This window comes from Pristiophorus japonicus, chromosome 17, assembly GCF_044704955.1.
Source record: "Pristiophorus japonicus isolate sPriJap1 chromosome 17, sPriJap1.hap1, whole genome shotgun sequence".
Taxonomy (NCBI): Eukaryota; Metazoa; Chordata; class Chondrichthyes; family Pristiophoridae; genus Pristiophorus; species Pristiophorus japonicus.
The window spans coordinates 113,906,282-113,928,869 of NC_091993.1; the positions used below are offsets into that span (position 1 = coordinate 113,906,282).

A 22,588-nucleotide genomic window follows, 5' to 3' on the forward strand; every position below is an offset into this window, starting at 1 on the left:
AATCCACGTCAGCACACTACCCCCAATCCCATGTCAATGAAGTAGTTTTTGAAGTGTAGTAGGAGAGAACTAGGTTTGTCGGGGGAGGGTGGAGAGGAGGAGGGGTGGGGAGAAGGAGGAGAGAGGTGGGGGAGGATGGGGAGGGGAGAGGTGGGGGAGGATGGGGAGGGGAGAGGTGGGGGGAGGATGGGAAAGGGAGAGTTGGGGGAGGGGTAGAGTTGGAGAGGTAGAGTTGGAGGGGTAGAGTTGGAGAGGTAGAGTTGGAGGGGTAGAGTTGGAGGGGAGGGGAAAGGGGTAGAGTTGGAGAGGTAGAGTTGGAGGGGAAAGGGGTAGAGTTGGAGAGGGAAATGGAGTTGAAAGGGGAGGAGGGGATGAGGTTGGAGGGGGAGGAGGGATGGGGTTGTTGGGGAGGAGGGGTTGGAGGAGGGATGGGGTTGGGGGGCAGGAGAAGGAGGAGGGGCTGAGTGGTGGGGTTGACCAGCTGAGCTCAAGGCAGGAAGTGGCAGCGGGCCTAATTTGCATGAGATTGACTATGCTAATGCGGCGCAGGCGCGGTGGCGGCCATGTGGAGCAGCTCGCGGACAGCGCACATTCCCGGGCCCGGCGGTTGAGATTGGAAGGCGCGGATCGTTTTTTTTTTAATTTTTTGAAAGTCGGGGCGGAGGCGATTAGAATCGGAAATGCCGAAGGCGAAGGCGGGCAAGGGCTGTGCGGAGGCCCGGGGCCTGGGCCTGGGCCTGGCCGAGCAGATCCTGCAGGGAGACGCCGTGAAGCCGGTCAGCCGGCGCAAGCGGCGAGGCCGCGGGGAGCAGGACGAGGCGGAGGCGGAGGCCGGGGATGAGTACGTGGACGACAGGCTGTCCCGCAAGATCCTGGAGCAGGCCCGCGCCCAGCAGCAGGAGCTGGAGGCAGAGCACGGGCTGGGCAGGGACTCGCAAGCCAAAAGGCCGAAAACCACCGTGTTGGGTAGGTGAGGCCCCGGGGCTCGGTGGGGCAGCAGCCTGGCCTCTGGGGCAGCCGGCGGTGGGTTCGAGGACCAGCCCAGGCAAGGCCAGAGGGGAGTTGAGTAGACATCTTTCCAGCCAGAGGGTGGTGGTGGGGGGGGATCTGGAACTCACTGCCTGAAAGGCTGGCAGAGGCAGCAGCCCTCACAGCACATTATAAAAAGTACCGGAGTTTAAAAGAATGAGAGGTGATCTTATTGAAACATAAAAGATTCTGAAACATCATATCATCCTCATAGGCAGTCCCTCGGAATCGAGGAAGACTTGCTTCCACGCATATCGTCGGGTTCTGACAAAGGGTCGTCGACCCGAAACGTTAACTTTTGCTTTTCTCTCCACCGATGGTGCCTGACCCGCTGAGATTTCCAGTGCTTTCTGTTTTTATTTGAGATTCTGAGGGGGCTTGACAGGGTAGATGCTGAGAGGATGTTTCCTCTCGTGGTGGGGGGGGGGGGGGTGGGGAAATCTGGAACTCGGGGGGCATAGTTTCAGCCATGGCGCAGTGAGTAGCACACTCTTGCCTCTTGAGTCAGAAGGTTTGTGGGCTCAAGTCCCACTCCAGAGACTTGAACACAAATCTAGGCTAACACTCCAGTGCAGTGCTGAGGGAGCGCCGCACTGTTGAAGGTGCTGTCTTTCGGATGAGACGTTAACTCAGGGTACACTCGGGTGGACGTAAAATATCCCATGGCACTATTTCAAAGAAGAGCAGGGGTGTTATCCCGGTCTTCTGGCCAATATTTATCCCTCAATTAACATAATCAAAAAAATAGATTTTCTGCTTATTATCACATTGCTATTTGTGGGAGCTTGCGTGTGCTCAAATTGGCTGCATCATTTCCCACATTACAACAGTGACTACACTCCAAAAGTACTTTATTGACTGTAAAGCTCTTGAGACATCCGGTGGTCATGAAAGGCGCTATATAAATTCAAGTCTTTTCTTTAATTCAGAATACCACCACTGAACCAAACTGACACCCTTTTATTAGTTCAGTCATGCAATAAACACCAAAAGATGGTAGAGGCAGAAATCCTCGTCGTATTTGGATATGCATTTGGAAGTGCCGTAACCTACAGGGCTACGGACCAAGGGCTGGAAAGTGGGATGAAGCTGAATAGCTCTTTTTTTGGTCGGCACATACATGATGGGCCGAATGATCTGTGCTGTAAATTTGTATGATTCTATGAATGCAGTACAGTCAGTCTAGAAACATAGACATAGAAACATAGAAAATAGGTGCAGGAGTAGGCCATTCGGCCCTTCTAGCCTGCACCGCCATTCAATGAGTTCATGGCTGAACATTCAACTTCAGTACCCCATTCCTGCTTTCTCGCCATACCCCTTGATCCCCCTAGTAGTAAGGACCTCATCTAACTCCTTTTTGAATATATTTAGTGAATTGGCCTCAACAACTTTCTGTGGTAGAGAATTCCACAGGTTCACCACTCTCTGGGTGAAGAAGTTCCTCCGCATCTCGGTCCTAAATGGCTTACCCCTTATCCTTAGACTGTGACCTCTGGTTCTGGACTTCCCCAACATTGGGAACATTCTTCCTGCATCTAACCTGTCTAACCCCGTCAGAATTTTAAATGTTTCTATGAGGTCCCCTCTCATTCTTCTGAACTCCAGTGAATACAAGCCCAGTTGATCCAGTCTTTCTTGATAGGTCAGTCCCGCCATCCCGGGAATCAGTCTGGTGAACCTTCGCTGCACTCCCTCAATAGCAAGAATGTCCTTCCTCAGGTTAGGAGACCAAAACTGTAGACAATACTCCAGGTGTGGCCTCACCAATGCCCTGTACAACTGTAGCAACACCTCCCTGCCCCTGTACTCAAATCCCCTCGCTATGAAGGCCAACATGCCATTTGCTTTCTTAACCGCCTGCTGCACCTGCATGCCAACCTTCAATGACTGATGTACCATGACACCCAGGTCTCTTTGCACCTCCCCTTTTCCTAATCTGTCACCATTCAGATAATAGTCTGTCTCTCTGTTTTTACCACCAAAGTGGATAACCTCACATTTATCCACATTATACTTCATCTGCCATGCATTTGCCCACTCACCTAACCTATCCAAGTCGCTCTGCAGCCTCACAGCATCCTCCTCGCAGCTCACACTGCCACCCAACTTAGTGTCATCCGCAAATTTGGAGATACTATATTTAATCCCCTCATCTAAATCATTAATGTACAGTGTAAACAGCTGGGGCCCCAGCACAGAACCTTGTGGTACCCCACTAGTCACTGCCTGCCATTCTGAAAAGTACTCATTTACTCCTACTGTTTGCTTCCTGTCTGACAACCAGTTCTCAATCCATGTCAGCACACTACCCCCAATCCCATGTGCTCTAACTTTGCACACTAATCTCTTGTGTGGGACCTTGTCGAACGCCTTCTGAAAGTCCAAATATACCACATCAACTGATTGTCCCTTGTCCACTCTACTGGAAGCATCCTCAAAAAATTCAGAAGATTTGTCAAGCATGATTTCCCTTTCACAAATCCATGCTGACTTGGACCTATCATGTCACCTCTTTCCAAATGCACTGCTAGGACATCCTTAATAATTGATTCCATCATTTTACCCACAACCGATGTCAGGCTGATGGGTCTATAATTCCCTGTTTTCTCTCTCCCTCCTTTTTTTAAAAAGTGGGGTTACATTGGCTACCCTCCACTCTATAGGAACTGATCCAGAGTCAATGGAATGTTGGAAAATGACTGTCAATGCATCCACTATTTCCAAGGCCACCTCCTTAAGTACTCTGGGATGCAGTCCATCAGGCCCTGGGGATTTATCGGCCTTCAATCCCATCAATTTCCCCAACACAATTTCCCGGCTAATAAGGATTTCCCTCAGTTCCTCCTCCTTACTAGACCCCCTGATCCCTTTTATAACTGGAAGGTTGTTTGTGACCTCCTTCGTGAATACCGAACCAAAGTACTTGTTCAATTGGTCCGCCATTTCTTTGTTCCCCGTTATGACTTCCCCTGATTCTGACTGCAGGGGACCTACGTTTGTCTTTACTAACCTTTTTCTCTTTACATATCTATAGAAAGTTTTGCAATCCGTCTTAATGTTCCCTGCAAGCTTCTTCTCATACTCCATTTTCCCTGCCCTAATCAAACCCTATGTCCTCCTCTGCTGAGTTCTAAATTTCTCCCAGTCCCCAGGTTCGCTGCTATTTCTGGCCAATTTGTATGCCACTTCCTTGGCTTTAATACTATCCCTGATTTCCCTTGATAGCCACGGTTGAGTCACCTTCCCTTTTTTATTTTTATGCCAGGCAGGAATGTACAATTGTTGTAATTCATCCATGCGGTCTCTAAATGTCTGCCATTGCCCATCCACAGTCAACCCCTTAAGTATCATTCACCAATCCATCCCAGCCAATTCACGCCTCATACCTTCAAAGTTAGCCTTCTTTAAGTTCTGGACCATGGTCTCTGAATTAACTGTTTCATTCTCCATCCTAATGCAGAATTCCACCATATTATGGTCACTCTTCCCCAAGGGGCCTCGCACAACGAGATTGCTAATTAATCCTCTCTCATTACATAACACCCAGTCTAAGATGGCCTCCCCCCTAGTTGGTTCCTCGACATATTGGTCTAAAAAACCATCCCTTATGCACTCCAGGAAATCCTCCTCCACCGTATTGCTTCCAGTTTGGTTAGCCCAATCTATGTGCATATTAAAGTCACCCATTATAACTGCTGCACCTTTATTGCATGCACCCCTAATTTCCTGTTTGATGCCCTCCCGAACATCATTACTACTGTTTGGAGGTCTGTACACAACTCCCTCTAACGTTTTTTGCCCTTTGGTGTTCTGCAGCTCTACCCATATAGATTCCACATCATCCAAGCTAATGTCCTTCCTAACTATTGCCTTAATCTCCTCCTTAACCAGCAATGCTACCCCACCTCCTTTTCCTTTTATTCTATCCTTCCTGAATGTTGAATACCCCTGGATGTTGAGTTCCCAGCCCTGATCATCCTGGAGCCACGTCTCCGTAATCCCAATCACATCATATTTGTTAACATCTATTTGCACAGTTAATTCATCCACCTTATTGCGGATACTCCTTGCATTAAGACACAAAGCCTTTCGGCTTGTTTTTTTAACACCCTCTGTCTTTTTAGAATTTTGCTGTACAATGGTCCTTTTTGTTCTTTGCCTTGGGTTTCTCTGCCCTCCACTTTTCCTCATCTCCTTTCTGTCACCCTGCCATATTAGTTTAACTCCTCCCCAACAGCACTAGCAAACACTCCCCCGAGGACATTGGTTCCGATTCTGCCCAGGTGCAGACCGTCCGGATTGTACTGGTCCCACCTCCCCCAGAATCGGTTCCAATGCCCCAGGAATTTGAATCCCTCCCTGCTGCACCATTGCTCAAGCCACGTATTCATCTGAGCTATCCTGCGATTCCTACTCTGACTAGCACGTGGCACTGGTAGCAATCCCGAGATTACTACTTTTGAGGTCCTACTTTTTAATTCAGCTCCTAGCTCCTTAAATTCATTTTGTAGGACCTCATCCCTAGATAATCATAGGATGGTTACAGCACGGAAGAAGGCCATTTGACCTGTCAAACCCATGCTGACTCTCAGCTAATACCGCTCCCCACCCTTTCATCGTAGCCCTGCAAGTTTTTTCCGTTCAAATACTTATCCAGCTCCCTTTTGAAAGCTAAGATTGAGTCTGCCTCCTCCACCCTTTCAGACAGTGCATTCCAGATCTTAACCACTCGCTACGTAAAATAGTTTTTTCTTGCATTGCCGTTGGTTCTTTTGCCAATCCCCTTAAATCTGTGTCCTTTGGTTCTCGACCCTTCTGCCAATGGGATGTGCTTAAGAATAGGACTTAAATGCAGAACCTTGTGACATAAAATGCCACCGTTGAACCAAACGGACACCCTTTTGACTGTTCTTCAGCCATGCTATACACACCAAAGGGTGGCAGAGGCAGAAACCCTCATCGCATTTAAAAAGTACTTGGATATGCACTTGAAGTGCCTTTTACAACAACGACTTGAATTTACATAGTGCCTTTAACATAATGAAACCTCCCATGGTGCTTCACAGGAAAAAACAATTTGACACTGAGCCACATAGAGAGAAATTAGGGCAGATGACCAAAAAGTTGGTCAGAGGTAGGTGTTAAGGAGCGTCTTAACGGAGGAAAGAGATGTGGAGAAGTTTAGGGAGGGAATTCTAGACTTAGCGCCTAGGCAACAGAAGACACCAATGGTTGAGCAATTTTAATCAGGGATGCTCGAGGAAAGAATTAGAGGAGCATAGATATCTCTGGCAGGGGTAGGGGCGGTTGTGGGGCTGGAGGAGATTACAGAGATAACCGTGATTCTACAAGGCTCCAAACCAAGAGCCGGAAAGTGGGATTTGGCTGGATAGCTCTTTTTCGGCTGGCACAGACATGATGGGCTGAATGGCCTCCTGTGCTGTAAATTTCCAAGATTCCGGAGACTTGATCCCAAAAATCTAGGCTGACACTCCAGAGCGGTGCTGAGGGGGACAGTCGTTGTAACAGCATTACACCAGCTTGTCAAAGTAGTTCTGAAATTGGTTTCAACTAATTAAAAGATAAGTGTTTGAATTTTCAAGGAGATGGAATTCTAACCAAGTTAAGGGGAAGTTAGATAAGCACATGAGGGAGAAAGGAATAGAAGGATATGCTGATGGGATTAGATAAGGTAAAGTGGGAGCAGGCTCGTATGGAGCATAAACACTGGCATAGAGTAGTTGGGCCGAATGGCCTAATTCTGTGCTATAACTTCTATGTAAAGTGTGTCCATTCGAAATATTAACCCATTTCTTTACAGAAACTGAGGCCCTACTATGTATATGCAACATTTTCTGTGCGACGTAGCGATTGAATGACTACAGTTGACCAGTATAAACAACACTTTTTCTGTGTATTCCTTCTGATTATTTGAAACGATACATAATTCTGTTGCACTAATAAGAGAAAAATGGTAGAGCAGTATAACAGGTCAGTCAGCAACTAAAGGAATGGAACAAATTTAGCTGGAGACTGTGACCTACCATTTTATAGTTTGATGCATCAGTATGTTGTCAACTGGTTGAGGTGAGATTGCGTCAGTGTACACAATTTTGCCAGACCGCCTGTCACCTTTTGTGATTTTTGATCATTTTCTTTTTTCCATGGGATTTTGAAAGAGTTAGACTTTAAATGTTGGGGCTTTAAAGTTAAGTATATTCACTTTTTAAAAAAAAAAAAAGTACTGAGACAAAAGGTGGATAAATGTTAGTTAATAAGTTAGACTTTGACACTGGTTCCACAAACCAAACAATAAGCAATCCGTTACCCTGTCTTGGTAACTGATCAACATCTCCTAACCATTGTGTTGGAAGTCCCTGGTCCTCCACCCTTCTTTAGTTGTGAACATTGAGTTAAAAATGAGGACAAAGACAGACACTGGGCTGCAAACAAAAAAGCTCCGAGAGTAGGCTTTCATCCAGACTCCAAGGTTACAATGCAAGAGAGAAGTTAAATTATATTCTGTTTAAATCAAGCAAGACATGAGGGGAAGTGTAATATGTTCATTATTTGGTATTGTTTGAAGAATACGAATGCAAAAAATGACGGACAGGTAAAGACCACCTGGTCCATCAAGCCTGTCCCACACAATTGCGATACCTTGTGTATCACAACATATACACTCCAACCCACCCAAAACCAAAGACAAGTTGTACTGATTGAATAAAAGTGACTCCAGTCTTAACTGCTGCTTTATACGTTGCTGTCTGTGAAATGAAGTAGCTTAACAATTTGTATCTGGTCTCGTATTACCAAGTATTTGGTTAGAAATTGGGCAAGCTCCAAAATGGAAGACTACTTATGGGAGCGACCAGCCCTGCTGTACCCGAGAGAATATCTTAGACATATTTGTGACACCTTCTTTAGGGGAAACCGAAAGCAGGAGGCAAAATTACAGTGACTTGATTCAGACTGGTCTTGTATACTTTAAAATGGCATGTTATACATGGTGGGACGCACGTACGTGGAGAATGTGGTGAGGTTGCAGTGCCTGTGGAATTGTACCCCTGTATTACTGAACTTTCCGAAGAATGGGAAGGGAAATCTGTGTTTGGTGTTCAGCTGCTTTTATTTCATAAGAACATAACAAGAAATAGGAGCAGGAGTAGGTCATTCGGCCCCTCGAGCCTGCTTGGCCATTCAACTCCACTTTCCTGCACTATCCCCATATCCCTTGATTCCCTTAATATTAAATACCTTAAGTAAAATGAAAGGTGGAAGATGTAATCATTTACAGATGTATTTCCTTATTACGTATAAAAAAATTCTTTAAATAACGATATATTTCTTTGGTCTCACATTGTTTTAGGAAATATTGGACTAACAGGGAAGCAAAGCGCATAGATAAAGTGGAGAAAAAAACTACACAGTAGGGGTCTCGGCATCTGAAAAGGTTGGTGAAGGTTTTGGGTTTACCCAAAATGTTAACCTGCCTTTTCTTTTCAGATGCTGACGTAACTTCTTTGTAATCTCAACGTTGTCTGTTTTATTTCAGAGTCGAAGCAGTTTGAGCCAATTTATTTACCAGTCCTGAAGCATTGGTGGTAATGTTGGTACTAAACTCACTAGTGGTTCCTGTCTGACCCACTGCTTGTGGATTACAAGATCCCTATGGGTGCGGTGCAGTACTTGGGCAAAAACATAGTCTTGTCATTTGCACTATCTGTTTAACCAGTTTCAGGTAATCTTGGAAAAACAGCAAGAGCAATTTCATCAGCTGCTAAACTGCTTTCAGTTACCTGGAGCAATAATGCTAAAAGCTCCAGTCTGTAGCAGAGGCAGAGACCAGTATAGTGTGTTTTGCAGTACAGGATGTAACGATCATATTTATTTTTAATGTTATCCAGAGCTGGAAATGAAACTGCTAAATATGGTCTAAAAGACAGGAGGAGCACCACTGTAATGAATGTTGGAAAGGCTTCAACAGACGGGCTGCAGGATTCCATATACCAAACGTATAAGGGGGCTTGACAGGGTAGATGCAGAGAGGATGTTTTCCCTCGTGGGGGAATCTAGAACTTGGGGGCATAGTTTCAGAATAAGGGGTCGCGCTGTCAGTGGATTGTGAATCCTTGGAATTCTCTACCCCAGAGAGCTGTGGAAGCTGGGTCATTGAATATATTTAAGGTGGCGACAGATAGATTTATGGGGAGCGGGCAGGGAAGTGGAGTTGAGGCCAAGAGCAGATCAGTCTTGATCTTATTGAATGGCAGAGCAGGCTCCAGGAGCCAAATGGCCTATTCCCTGCTCCTATTTCTTATAATAGAAAGGCCAACTTGCCATATTTAATACAGGCGACTGCGAGAAAATTCACACAGCCAGATATAAACTCAGCAGCTACGTATTCATATGGCAAATTGGCATCTTGGCTTCTGACACTTTCCCATCTCTGCTGTCTTATCAGTTGCAGCTGTATTCTTCAAAGCAAATGATCCTCGCACACCTCCAGCGGTTTGGTTCAAAAGAAGCATGGCTGGAAAGGGTCACTGGCTGACCTCTGCTAAAGAATGGAGGAAGCGAAACCAAGGGGGTGAAAATAAAAAGGGACTATTAAAATAAATTTAAAAAGTAATTAGATGGATACCTGAAGAGGAGCCCCATGGGGTGCAGGTGGTTACTAAATCTGTTTTGATTTTGTAGGCACGAGTTCAAAAGCTAGAGGTTCTGACTCTGATTCGGACGATGAATGGCCTACGCTGGACAGAGCTGCGGCGATCGCGAAGCAAGAGTATTGCGAGGACGTCGTGGTAAACCCCGAGGATGAAAAGGCCATCGATATGTTCATGAGCAAAAATCCACCACTGAGGTAATGTCAAGTAAATGCCCGTCCGCAACCTTTTCGTATTTGTGAAAGTGGCTGTTATTTCATTGGGGAAACTCTGCGTGTTGTGCTTTGTGCCTGCTCCAGTTCAGCGCTCCTGATGCCGTCCGATTTTCCCGATTGTGGGCTAATTTTGAATATTGTTAAGCAGGATTCCCAGCTCCAACCTCGGGAGGTGGGGAGGGAGATTTCTGGAGCCTGCCGCGGTGTAGCGTGGTCAGTGACCTGTGGAGTAGACAGAGAGGGGAGGCAATTGTTTTTTTAAAATGTGAATTGTAGGGAAAGAAGTTGAAATAATCAACCCCCCCCACCCCCCACCCTGCTTCAATGTTTCCAGCTCACAGCATTGCTTTTCTAAATGCTAAGTATGTTATCACAGGGGGTATGAAGAGAAGACAGGCATGGAGTACTGAGGTTGCATGATCAGCCATGATATTGAATGGTGGTGCAGGCTCGAATGGCCTACTCTCTGCACCTATTTTCTATGTTTTCTATGTTACTTACATACATGTTTTGAATATGCTTCACCATAATAAGGCGAATATATGTGTGTGTGTGTGTGTGTGTGTCCCTTCTGCTCCCCCATCACCTGTCGTGGAAAGTCTTGGAGGTGCTGGGGATCAGGGGGAGCTGACGGAGTGTGGCCTTGTCTGATTTCTCTGCCCCCTTGGGGAGTCAATGTAACTCTTAATCGTAAATACTTGTTGTTTGGGTGCAAGTCAGACAGACAGCAGACTATTTGTGAAAGGGGAGGGAGGGGGGCCAATGGGGTGAGCATCAAAGTTCAGCTTGGTTGCGTCCTTATCTGATGTGTGCGCGTGTACAGTTTCCAGCAGAGGTCACTGGCGATCAGGAATGTTCACTAACTGGTTGACTGCCAACCCCAGAATACTGAAGCTAAATGCAGTACCTCTTTGCGGATTGGAAAATCCAGCACAGAGCAGGGGTTGAACTTGGCCTTTTCTGCTCCTCTGGCCTATGTGGCTCAGTACCACATTGGGCAATGAATTTATCCATACAACTGTTTTGAGGATTGAGGGCTAATTATTCATATGACATAATGTACTTGAGCCCTTCAGCGCCACTTTTTTCTCCTATCACTAGTTGTTGAGTTGGAAGATGTTGTCAAATAATTATCAACCAAACGGATGGATGTAAATGTATTTTGGCTGCATGTCTGCACTTGTCAGTTAACTTTCTTGTTTTGCACTGAAGGCGTACTCTGGCTGACATCATTATGGAGAAGATCACGGAGAAACAGACTGAAGTGGAAACGGCCATGTCTGAAATCTCTGGCCGGCCTATGCCTCAGCTCGACCCCAGAGTCCTGGACGTGTATAAGGGAGTTCGTGAGGTAAAGGGTTTTGCCACATTCATAGTAAATGATATTTTATTGACCATGGCAGTAGGTTTAGCAATGGAGTATTGTGAAGGATTTGGATTGAGTAAATAAAGAGAAACTGTTTCCAATGGCAGAAGGGTCGATAACCAGAGGGTGTAAATCGAAGATGATTGATAAAAGAACCAGAGGCGATATGAAGAAAAACTTACGCAGCGAGTGGCTAGGATTTGGAATGCACTGCCTGATGGGGTGACAGATACAGATTCAATAGCAGCTATCAAAAGGGAATTGGATAACTACTTGAAGGAGAAAAAATTTGCAGGTATATGGGGAAAGAGTGGGGGAGTGGGACTTAATGTGTTCCTAACACAGATGAGGCTGCACACAGGAAGATTAATGTAACAGTGACCTCAGTCTTTAATAAGACACTCCAGAGTGAGGAACAGGCCTTAGGGGGCCGGCTTATATACAATGCTCCCAAGGGATGCTGGGATCCCTTGGGACTTCAGGGGATGAGCACCCTGGTGGCGGAACATGGGAGTGCATGCTTTACAGATACGCAACCGCCGCGATCTTTCTCCCCAAAAACTCCACTTCTGTTGCCATGAAGATGCATTTCGACCTCTTCAGCTGCAGCCCAACGTGATCTAGTCGCTGGAGGACCTCCTCCAGGTTTTGTAGGTGCTCGGCGGTGTCCCGACCCATGACCAATATGTTGCCCTGAAAGACCACCGTGTGCGGTACCGACTTGAGTAGGCTCTCCATGTTTCTCTGGAAGATCGCTACAGCCGACCGAATTCCAAATGGGCATCTGTTGTAGATGAACAGTCCCTTGTGCGTGTTGATGCAGTGAGGCCCTTCGAAGACTCCTCCAGCTCCTGCATCATGTAGGCCGAAGTCGGGTCGAGCTTGGTGAACGTCTTGCCTCCTGCCAGTGTCGCAAATAGGTCGTCTCTCTTAGGTAGCGGGTATTGGTCCTGTAGCGAGAAACGATTAACTTCATAATCGCTGCAAATCCTGACTGTGCCATCACTTTTGAGTATTGGAACAATCGGGCTGGCCCACTCGCTGAATTCCACTGGGGAGATGATGCCCTCGCGTTGCAGCCTGTCCAGCTCGATTTCCACTCTCTTCCCTCATCATGTGAGGTACCGCTCGCGCCTTGTGAATGGGTCGTGCCTCTGGGACCAAGTGGATCTGCACCTTCGCCCCGGAAAAGTTTCCAATGCCTGGCTCAAAAAGGGAAGGAAATTTGTTATACCTGGGTACATGACGCCTCATCGACATGTGATAGAGCTCGGATGTCTCTTAGTTCCAGCGGATTTTGCCCAGCCAGCTCCTTCCAAGCAGTGTGGGGCCATCGGCCGGGACAATCCAGAGTGGCAGTTCATGCACCGTGCCCTCGTAGGTGACCTTGACCATGGCGCTGCCCAGGATAGTGATAAGCTCTTTGGTATACATTCTCAGTTTTGTGTGGATGGGGCTCAGGGCTGGTCTGAATGCCTTGTTGCACCACAGTCTCTCAAACATCTTTTTACTCATGATGGATTGCCTAGTGCCAGTGTCCAGTTCCATAGCTACGGGTAAGCTATTCAATTTTACGTTTAGCATTATAGGTGGACATTTCGTCGAAAATGTGTGCACCCCGTGTACTTCAGCATCTGCCTCCTCTCTCTGAGGCTCGAAATTGCTTTGATCCACTATGGACTGATCTTCCTCTGCCATGTGGTGGTTAGCAGGATTTGCAGAGCTTGCAGCTCGTTTGCAAGCTCGTTGGAGGTGCCCCATTGTTCCACAGTTCTTGCAAACATACCCTTTGAAGCAGCATGAATAGGCTGAATGGAAGCCTCCACAATGCCAACAAGGTGTGAATTGCCTTGCATTCATCCTTTGTTGGGGACTCTGAGTCATCTGGGTCACCTGAGGCCTGCTGGCAGTTGCAGACTCGTGGGTTCTGCCCTGTACATTTCTGCTCGCAAACACAGTTCCAGTTAATTTATAAACATTGCTAGCACTTGTGTGCTGAGAGATTTTTTCGAGAGATTTTTTTGATGTTATCACTGGTGGACATAAACGCCTGTGCTATCGCAATGGCCTTACTGAGGGTCGGTGTCTCTACACTCAAAAGTTTTTGTAGGATGGTCTCGTGGCCAATGCCCGGGACAAAAAAGTCTCTGAGCATCTGCTCCAGGTAGCCATCAAACTCACATTGTCCTGCAAGTCGCCTTAGCTTGGCGATGTAGCTCGCCACTTCCTGACCTTCAGGTCGCTGGCACGTGTAGAACCGATACCTCACCATCAGCACGCTCTCCCTCGGGTTAAGATGCTCCCGAACCAGTGTACACAGCTCCTCATACGACTTATCTGTGGTTTTCACCGGAGCCAGAAGATTCTTCATGAGGCTGTAAGTCGGTGCCCCACAGACTATGAGGAGGACCACTCTCCTTTTTGCAGCGCTTCCTTCTCCGTCCAGCTCGTTGGCTACAAAATACTGGTCGAGCCGTTCGACATAGGCTTCCCAGTCCTCACCCTCCGAGAACTTCTCCAGGATGCCCACAGTTTGCTGCATCTTTGCGTTGGACTCGTGTTCTCGTCACTAGTTATTGTGTTCCTAACACAGGGAGGTTAAAATAACAGTGACCTCAATCTTTAATAAGACACTCCAGAGTGAGGAACAGGCCTTCGGGGCCGGCTTATATACAGTGCTCCCAAGGGATGAACTCCCTGGTGACGGAACATGGGAGTGCATGCTTTACAGATACACAACAGGACTAACTGGATGGCGCTTCGAAAGAGCCACGCCGACTTCTGCACTGCTCTATGATTATATTGTACCTCAAGGGCACACATTCTGATCTTGGGTGTCATTTGTTATATTTTACTCTTTTTCAGTCATGCCACTAGAGGGAGTGCTGTGTTAGAGAGTGAGTGAGACAAGTGGATAGCTATGACTAAAACCGCCTCACACTTTTTAATGAAGAAATAAATATGGTGGTAATTGGGACCTGAATGATTTTCTGTATAACAACAAATACCTTTTAAGTGAAGCATGTTTCTCAAGAATTTTCCATTTTTAATTAAGTTTATTTTCTTGACACTTTCTCAGAAGCATACACCACTTCCAGCTGAGAACCCTTGTAGATATCTTGCTAGGGTCACCTGTCAATGGGTATCTGTGAGATAGATTAATTTTTTTTCTTCACAGGAAGCACGTGTGTCTCCCCACAATCTTGAGTGGGTGCAAGGAGTTCAACCTGCATTCTATCTCTGCCATAGTGCAATATGAGACTGCTATCTATGTTATCTCCTCCATCTCCACTAATCCCTCTATCCTCTCTCCTCACTTCCCCCCCCCCCCCCCCCGAACTCAGTTCTGTCGATTTCCATCCTCTTGTGCATTCCTCATCCTACAAATCCCCTGGGAGGACAGACTCACCAACAGTAGTGTCCTCATCCAGGCTAACATCCCCAGCATTGAAACACTGACCGCACTTGATCAGCTCCGCTGGGCAGGCTACATAGTTCGCATGCCAGACACGAGACTCCCAAAGCAAGCGCTCTACTCTGAACTCGTCTACGGCAAATGAGCCAAAGGCAGGCAGTGGAAACGTTACAAAAACACCCTCAAAGCCTCCCTGACAAAGTGCGACATCCCCACTGACACCCAGGAGTCCCTGGCCAAAGACCACCCTAAGTGGAGGAAGTGTATCCGGGAGGGCGCTGAGCTCCTCGAGTCTCGTTGCCGAGAGCATGCAGAAATGAACCACAGGCAGCGGAAGGAACGTGCGGCAAACCAGACTCCCCATCCACCCTTTCCTTCAACCACTGTCTGTCCCACCTGTGACAGAAACTGTGGTTCTCGTATTGGACTGTACAGCCACCTAAGAACTCATGCTAAGAGTGGAAGCAAGTCTTCCTCGACTCTGAGGGACTGCCTATGATGATGATGCATTCCTCACCCTTTGTCCCACCATTGGCAGCTGTGCCATCAGCCAACTAGATCCCTCACTCTGGAATTTCCTCCCTAAACCCTCTCCACCTACTTTTAAGTTGCTCCTTAAAAACTCAACTCTTTGACTTGAGCTTTTTGTCACCTCCTGGCTTCTTCTTTGGCTTAGCATCCAATTGTTCCCTTCGTGTCTCTGAACGCCTTGGGGTGCAAAAAAAAATTATGTTAAATGTTCTATGTAAATGCAAGTTGTTGTAAAATATTTCATTTTTTTTTATTTCCAGTTTTTCTCTCCTTTTGCTGAAGACTGAGGGGGTATGGTTCCGATGGAGGCAGTGATCCTCTGGTACCTCGCCCTAGTAGCTGTTCTTCATGGGTAGGCCAGGCAGTGAGTGTCAGTAAGCATATTGAACCATGGGGGTGGGAAGGTATCACAGCCAAGTTGATCCTGTTTTCAGTGAGCATATGATTTCCAACTGGGATTGCGGAACAACACATCGGAGTTAGGACCCTGGCCATGTGCTTTTAACCCACCCTCTTCACATGGCAATTAAAGTGTCCCAATCACTGTACAACTCGGCTGCACTAATTCTGCAAAGACCAGAAATTGAACCCGAGACTTACTTGGGTCTCCGTGGTATATTTACGTGCTAAGCATTGAATATAGAATGTAACAGCACAGAAATGGGCTATTTGTCCCATCAGCTCTGCACGAAAGCCTTTTAATATTCCTCTTTTTCAAGCAACAAATGATCTGTGGTAGAGAATTCCACATTCTAACCGTCGTCTATATAAAACAAATTCTAATTGTTCCCCTTTAATTCTTCTTGTGACGATCTCAATCAAGTGCCTTCTTATTGCATAGAATCATAGAATGGTACAGCACAGAAGGAGGCAAGTCTGCGTGGCTCTTTCGAAGAGCAATCCAGTTAGTCCCTCTCCCCCCGCTCTTTCCCCATATCCCTGCAATTTTTTCTCCAAGTATTTATCCAATTGCCTTTTGCAGGCTCCTATTGAATCTGTATCCACCATCCTATCAGGCAATGCATTCCAAATCCTAACCACTTGTGTAAAAAACTTTTCCTCATGTGCTTCTGGCTCTTTTGCCAATCACCTTAAATCTGTGTCCTCTTGTTATCGACTCTTCAGCCATTGGAAACAGTTTATCTTTATTTACTCAATCTAAATCCTTCATGATTTTAAACACCTCCATCAAATCGCCTCTGGGCCTTCTCTGCTCCAAGGAGAACAACCCCAGCTTCTCCAGTCTAGCCACGTAACTGTATTCCCTCATCCCTGGAACCATTCTAGTAAACCTCTTCTGCATCTTGCTGACCAGTGGCAACAATCTATCACTTTATCAAAACCCTCCATAATCTTGAGGGACTCTTATCAACGAGTCCTTTAACCTACTCGGCTCTAGTGATAATCCTAACTTCTCAAGTCTTTCTTCCTAACTGAAACTTCTCATCTGTGGGAACATCCATTGGAGCTAAGCTGAACATTTAAAAACATTTTTATCCTTCCTATAATGACACGTCAAACTGCATTACAACAGTGACTACACTTCAAAAGTACTCCATTAGTTGTAAAGCGCTTTGAGACGTCCAGTGGTTGTTAAAGGTGCTATATAAATGCAAGTCTTTCTTGCTCTCATTGTAGCCTAACTCAGGCCTTGTAGAAGTTTAATATTGCCTCTGCTTTTGCAGTTTATGCCTCTAAATACCAATGATTCCATTTGCAGCATCTACTTAAACTGGTACTTATTGGTCTCTCCATTCCATTTGAAATTTTAAGATTTAAGGTGTGCTTCCTTTCCCTGTTCTCATTTCAAAAAGATATCCCTTCAAGTTTCTTTACATTGACGTGCATTTGCCACCCATCCCATTAGCCCATCTATTTCCTCCTGCTGTCTTTCACAATCCTTCCCTCAATTTCTAATTAATGTATGTAGTAAATAAGTGGTCACCCTCACCAAACCTTTCCTGTTCGAAACATTTCCTTTTACCCCCTACTCTTTGCAAAGCCTAAAAAAGTGGTTAGAAAGCAATGAGTTAATTGTTTTAAAAAAAAAGGGGGCCATTGTACAAAGGTTAAAAAGTTAGATACAAAAAGATGTTTAGAAGTAGAAAAATATGTGTTCTCTAAATATTTTACTTAAATAATCTTTACCTCTTGTCTGTCCTATGTATTGATCTCAGGAAAACGGGGTGAGTTGCTATCACTCTACAACTGAGTTTTAACATCTGTGAAATAGCTTAAGTTGATTGTTACTTTCCCATACCCCTTATTTCTGGGGGAAAGTGCTTCTCTTGAGAGAGGAAATGTGGCCTGTGGTGAGTCACGTGGGAAAACTTGTATGCTACCATTTTTCCATTGAACCATTCGCTACCAGAATCTCCTTTCTCTAATACTTTCAGTGTCCATTGTTAGTGCATTTGACTAGAGTGTTCTGCAAATATGGTTTGTTAAATTAACCCCTTTTTTTTAATCATTTGATGCACAAATAAAATGAGAACCCCACACTGTATTTTGTGGATATAACAGTGGCCGTGCTTGTTAAATTTTACATTTTGCTTCCCAAAAGGTATTGTGCAAGTACAGAAGTGGGAAACTTCCCAAAGCCTTCAAGATTATCCCGGCCTTGTCAAACTGGGAGCAGATCTTATACATCACCGAACCAGAGACCTGGACAGCAGCAGGCATGTATCAGGCGACGAGGTAAGAAGTCAGCATGTTTGTAACGCTTTGAGAACCCAAGTGCCCTTTCTGTTGTTTTTGCTCTCTTTTAGCAGGTATGGGACGTGGGGTGGGGGAATACATTTATGTAAATTTGCATTTATATAGCACTTTTCACGATCATCGGACGTCTTGAAGTGCTTTACAGCCAATGAAGTACACGGTGGGCAGTTCGGCCATTAGGCTTTGTTGAGAGGAGATTATAGAGATGGTGTCGTCTTTTTAAATGCAATTATTTTCTGCTCAACCCACTCTAAAGAGCACTTTGATTAGGTTTAACCTCCCCCTCCCCCGCTACTGATAAGAAGCTTGCATTGTGGATTTACTCACTGCTGCCGAGCTTGGGAGCCATGCTGCTGTGTTGGGGTTAGTTGCTTGTGATATTCATGATCATTAGCTTAGTTTGGAGATTCAGTATCCAAAGCAACCAGTTTGCCGAGCTACAACAATAATACAAAAGCAAAATACTGCGGATGCAGGAATCTGAAATAAAAGCAGAAAATGCTGGAAATCTCAGCGGATCAGACAGCATCTGTGGAGAGAGAGAACAGAGTTAACGTTTCAGGTTGATGACCCTTCATCGACCTGAAACGTTAACTCTGTTTCTCTCCACAAATGCTATCTGACCCGCTGAGTTTCCAGCATTTTCACTTTGCCAAACTGTTGTGTCTTTACGAAGGGGAGTGTTTCAGGGTGATTTCACCATGTTTGATTTTTAAAGAAATAAAAGTGTGTAATACTGATTTGTGTAATTTCTCCCTCCAAATCTCCGACAGGATTTTTTCTGCTAATCTGAAGGCCAGGATGGCTCAGCGATTCTATAACTTGGTGCTTTTGCCTCGAGCGAGAGATGACATTGCAGAATACAAACGCCTGAACTTTCACCTTTATATGGCCTTAAAAAAAGCACTTTTCAAACCTGGAGCTTGGTTTAAAGGTAAGATAGCTTTCCTCTGGTAAAGGCAATTGAGAAAGCTGATGTAGAGATAAGTATAGTTCTGTTTTAACTCATTAGTAAATTAACTCTGCGACTTTTATTACCTAGTTGACCTCCATGTGATGCAACGGTAGATAAATTAGACCTGGAAGCTTTTGTCTCCGCACCTCCGATCAGCAGAGAATGGTTGATTTGTAGTTTTGTAGAATCCTTTCCCAGTCGTCGAATGTGTACACAGATTAGCATTGGGACTTCAGTATAGTGGCATTGGGGGCACAGGACAGGTGACATTTCTTAACTTGAACTGTGAAGAATGTGTAGAAGTAAATTGTAGATTGTTCTTCTGAACTTGAGTTGTGATTGGAGAGCATCTTGAGCTGTAGAATGCGAGGATGAAGTAGAGGTTGAACCTCTCTTATCCGGGACTCCCTTATCTGGCACTACCCTTCGTCTGGGACCATTCCTGGACGGCGGGTGGCGCATGTGTAGAACGCGACCGTCAAAATCCTACTCCCCAATATAATCTTTCTCCTCAATCGGCTGCCTCCTCCTCGTCGCCCTGCTGGAACTCCTGCAGCCACAGTCCTCGGGCCGGCTGCTCCTCCCCACAGCGCCCCCTCCAGGGAGTCAGGCTGACTCTTCGTGGCCCGCCAGTGCTTCTCGGTCCGCCGGCACTTTGAGGCCCCCTACACACTGATTGGCTACACCGACTGTCAGCCAGCCAATCAGTGCACACACTACTTACCCCAGCAACAGCACTTAAAGGCGCAGTCCACCCAAACACGTAACCACCCCTCATCCGGCAAAATCCCTCACTCGGGACAGGCCAGGTCCCGAGGGTGCCAGATAAGGGAGGTTCAACCTGTACCAATGGTTTCAGCGAAAGACTATTCATATTTAAAAGCACACATGTTTTCCTCTCCTGTGCTGAAGGTACTGGAACCTGCTTTGGTTATGGTTCCATGGGAGCCATCGGCACTTTGCTATCTCATCGAAAGACCATTTTTTCACATGAGTCTGGGCAGTGAGTGTTGGCAGATTATTTGTGAAGACATCCTATTTTAAGGCGTTCATTTTAGAGCGCTATGCATTTACATTAATGCATTCTACCCCCACCCCATTGAGTATTGGCACGAATATGCCAAATGCTGTTCGTGCGGCTCCTACTATTCTACTTAATTAATGACAACAACAAAATGACAACTTGAGACTATTATAACAAGGACAGGTACCTTATGAGTCTGATGCTGGTGGTTGCTAGGGACACGAAAAGACTCAGAGAAAATGTCAGCAGGTCAATTCATTCCTGACTCAAGTGAATTTCGAACTTTCATTGTGCAAGAGTGAGACGGAAACAAATATATAATTTGCGAGGAAAAGGCAGGAATTGATGCTTAATTGCAATAATTAATTTTATTAACTTTCTTTTCCCCATTCCCCAGGTATTCTTCTTCCTTTGTGTGAATCTGGCACATGCACACTAAGAGAAGCTATCATTATTGGCAGCATTCTGACAAAATGCTCTATCCCAGTTCTGCATACCAGGTAACTGTTGGTTTGTGTGTGGTGCTTCCTAAGTGCAGGGGAGGGAAGGGAAATGTTAAATTGGTGATCCATGCTTGAAACACTGTGGGACATTTATCTACATTAAAGGTATTATTTAAATACAGGTTCTTACTCCTTTATGAAATTGTGACACTATTAGCCCTTGTATTGTTTACACTTCTGGTCAACTTTCCTAATCTCTCCTTCTCCGGCTCGCTGTCATCTTGTTTTTGATGACATCTCTGTGAAGCTCCTTGGAACATTTTTTCTCTCCGTTAAAGGTGCTACATAAAGGTGCAAGTTGTTGTTGCTACCCATAGCGACTAAAGCAGTTCTTCCTCTATCTTCTGTCTTCCCCACCCAATTATGTGTTTTAAAATAAGAAAGGAAGACTTCCATTTATACAGCGCCTTTCACGACCACTGGGCGTCTCAAAGTGCTTTACAGCCAATGAAGTGTTGTCACTGTTGTAATGTAGGAAACGCGGCAGCAAATTTGTGCACAGCCAGCTCCCACAAACAGCAATGTTTTTGTTATGTTGATTGAGGGATAAATATTGGCCAGGACACTGGGGATAACTCCTCTGCTCTTCTTGGAAATAGTGCCATGGGATCTTTTACATCCACTTGAGAGAGCAGAAAGGGGTCTCGGTTTGACGTCTCATCCGAAAGACGGCACCTCAGACAGTGCAGCACTACCTCAGCATTGCACTGGAGTGTCAGCCTAGATTTTTGAGCTCAAGTCAATGGAGGGGGACTTGAACCCACAACCTTCTGACTCAGAGGCGAGGGCGCTACCCACTGAGCCACAGCTGATACTGATCAGTAAACAGCGAACAATTTCCGCTCTTAAATAGTACTTTCGTGGAGGGAGACAAACAATTAATGAAATGCAGTTTGTATCTTGGTCCTGTGTAAAAAAAAAAATACAAATTCCGGTATCAGTGGGTATTCTCTAAATTAATTAAACAATTATAAGTTTCAGTGGTGACTCAGATGGTTCCTATGGTGCAGCTATACATACATTTAATAATCTGCAGTTTAATGATATCAGTATCTCTATATCTTTACCACAATCTTCTGTTAATAGTGCTGCAATGCTGAAGATTGCCGAAATGGAATATAATGGAGCAAACAGCATCTTCCTTCGACTGATGATCGACAAGAAGTATGCGCTTCCCTTCCGAGTTATCGACGCTCTGGTTTTTCATTTCCTGCAGTTCAGGACTGATAAGCGAAACCTGCCAGTGCTGTGGCACCAATGTCTGCTTACCTTTGCCCAGCGGTATAAGGAGGATCTGTCCTCGGAACAGAAGGAGTCGTTACTGGAACTGCTGAGGATCCACTGCCATCCACATATTTCACCCGAGATCAGGCGTGAACTGGTCAACTCCAAATCGAGGGATGTCGAAGTGGGAATGGCAGTGGAATGACATACCGGTATCGTGTTTCCTACTGATTGTGTAGTCTTGTGTGAATAAAAATCTGTGTTTGAAGTGAGGTTATTCTACCGGATCAGCTTTGGTCTCTGTTTAATATCGAACGTTCACCAGACTGATTCCTGGGATGCGGGGGCGGTGTTGTCCTATGAGGAGAGATTGAGTAGACTATGCCTCGAGTTTAGAAGAATGAGAAGTGATCTCATTGAAACATACACAATTCTTACAGGGCTTGACAGGGTAGATGCAGGGAGGATGTTTCTCCTGGCTGGGGAGTCTCGAACCAGGGGTCACAGTCTCAGAATAAGGGGTCGGCTATTTAGGACTGAGATGAGGAGACATTTCTTCACTCAGAGGCTGGTGAATCTTTGGAATTCGCTACCCCAGAGGGCTGCACAGGTTCAGTCTTTGAGTATATTCAAGACAGAGATCAATAGATTTTTGAATATTAAGGGATATGAGAATAGTGCAGGAAAGTGGAGTTGAGTTAGAAGATCAGCCATGATCTTATTGAATGACCGAGCAGGCTCGAGGGGCTGAATGGCCTACTACTCCTCCTAATTCATATGTTCTGTCACTAGGAAGTGGAGACAAATAATTGTTTACACATCACTTATGATTAATGATTTCTTTTTTCACCCACTCGTTTTTTTCCCCCTGCTTCCTTCAACCTTTTCCCCCTGCTAAAGAAACTGCTGTTTTATGGCTTTGTGGGCACTATCATC

At 45.6% G+C, this 22,588-nt stretch overlaps 2 protein-coding genes across 2 annotated transcripts in view; one reads left to right on the plus strand and one right to left on the minus strand.

Annotated features, from left to right (window-relative positions):
• med20 (mediator complex subunit 20) overlaps positions 1-22,588 on the minus strand; it is an 80,037-nt gene that overhangs the window by 31,454 nt on the left and 25,995 nt on the right. The gene's annotated exons all lie outside the window — the stretch shown is intronic.
• bysl (bystin-like) lies at positions 553-21,925 on the plus strand. Its single transcript, XM_070859103.1, has 7 exons — positions 553-966; positions 9,733-9,898; positions 11,129-11,267; positions 17,792-17,925; positions 18,720-18,880; positions 20,323-20,425; positions 21,515-21,925. Exons 1-7 carry the CDS (start codon positions 681-683, stop codon positions 21,855-21,857), a joined length of 1,332 nt encoding a protein of 443 aa, XP_070715204.1. The 5' UTR covers positions 553-680; the 3' UTR covers positions 21,858-21,925.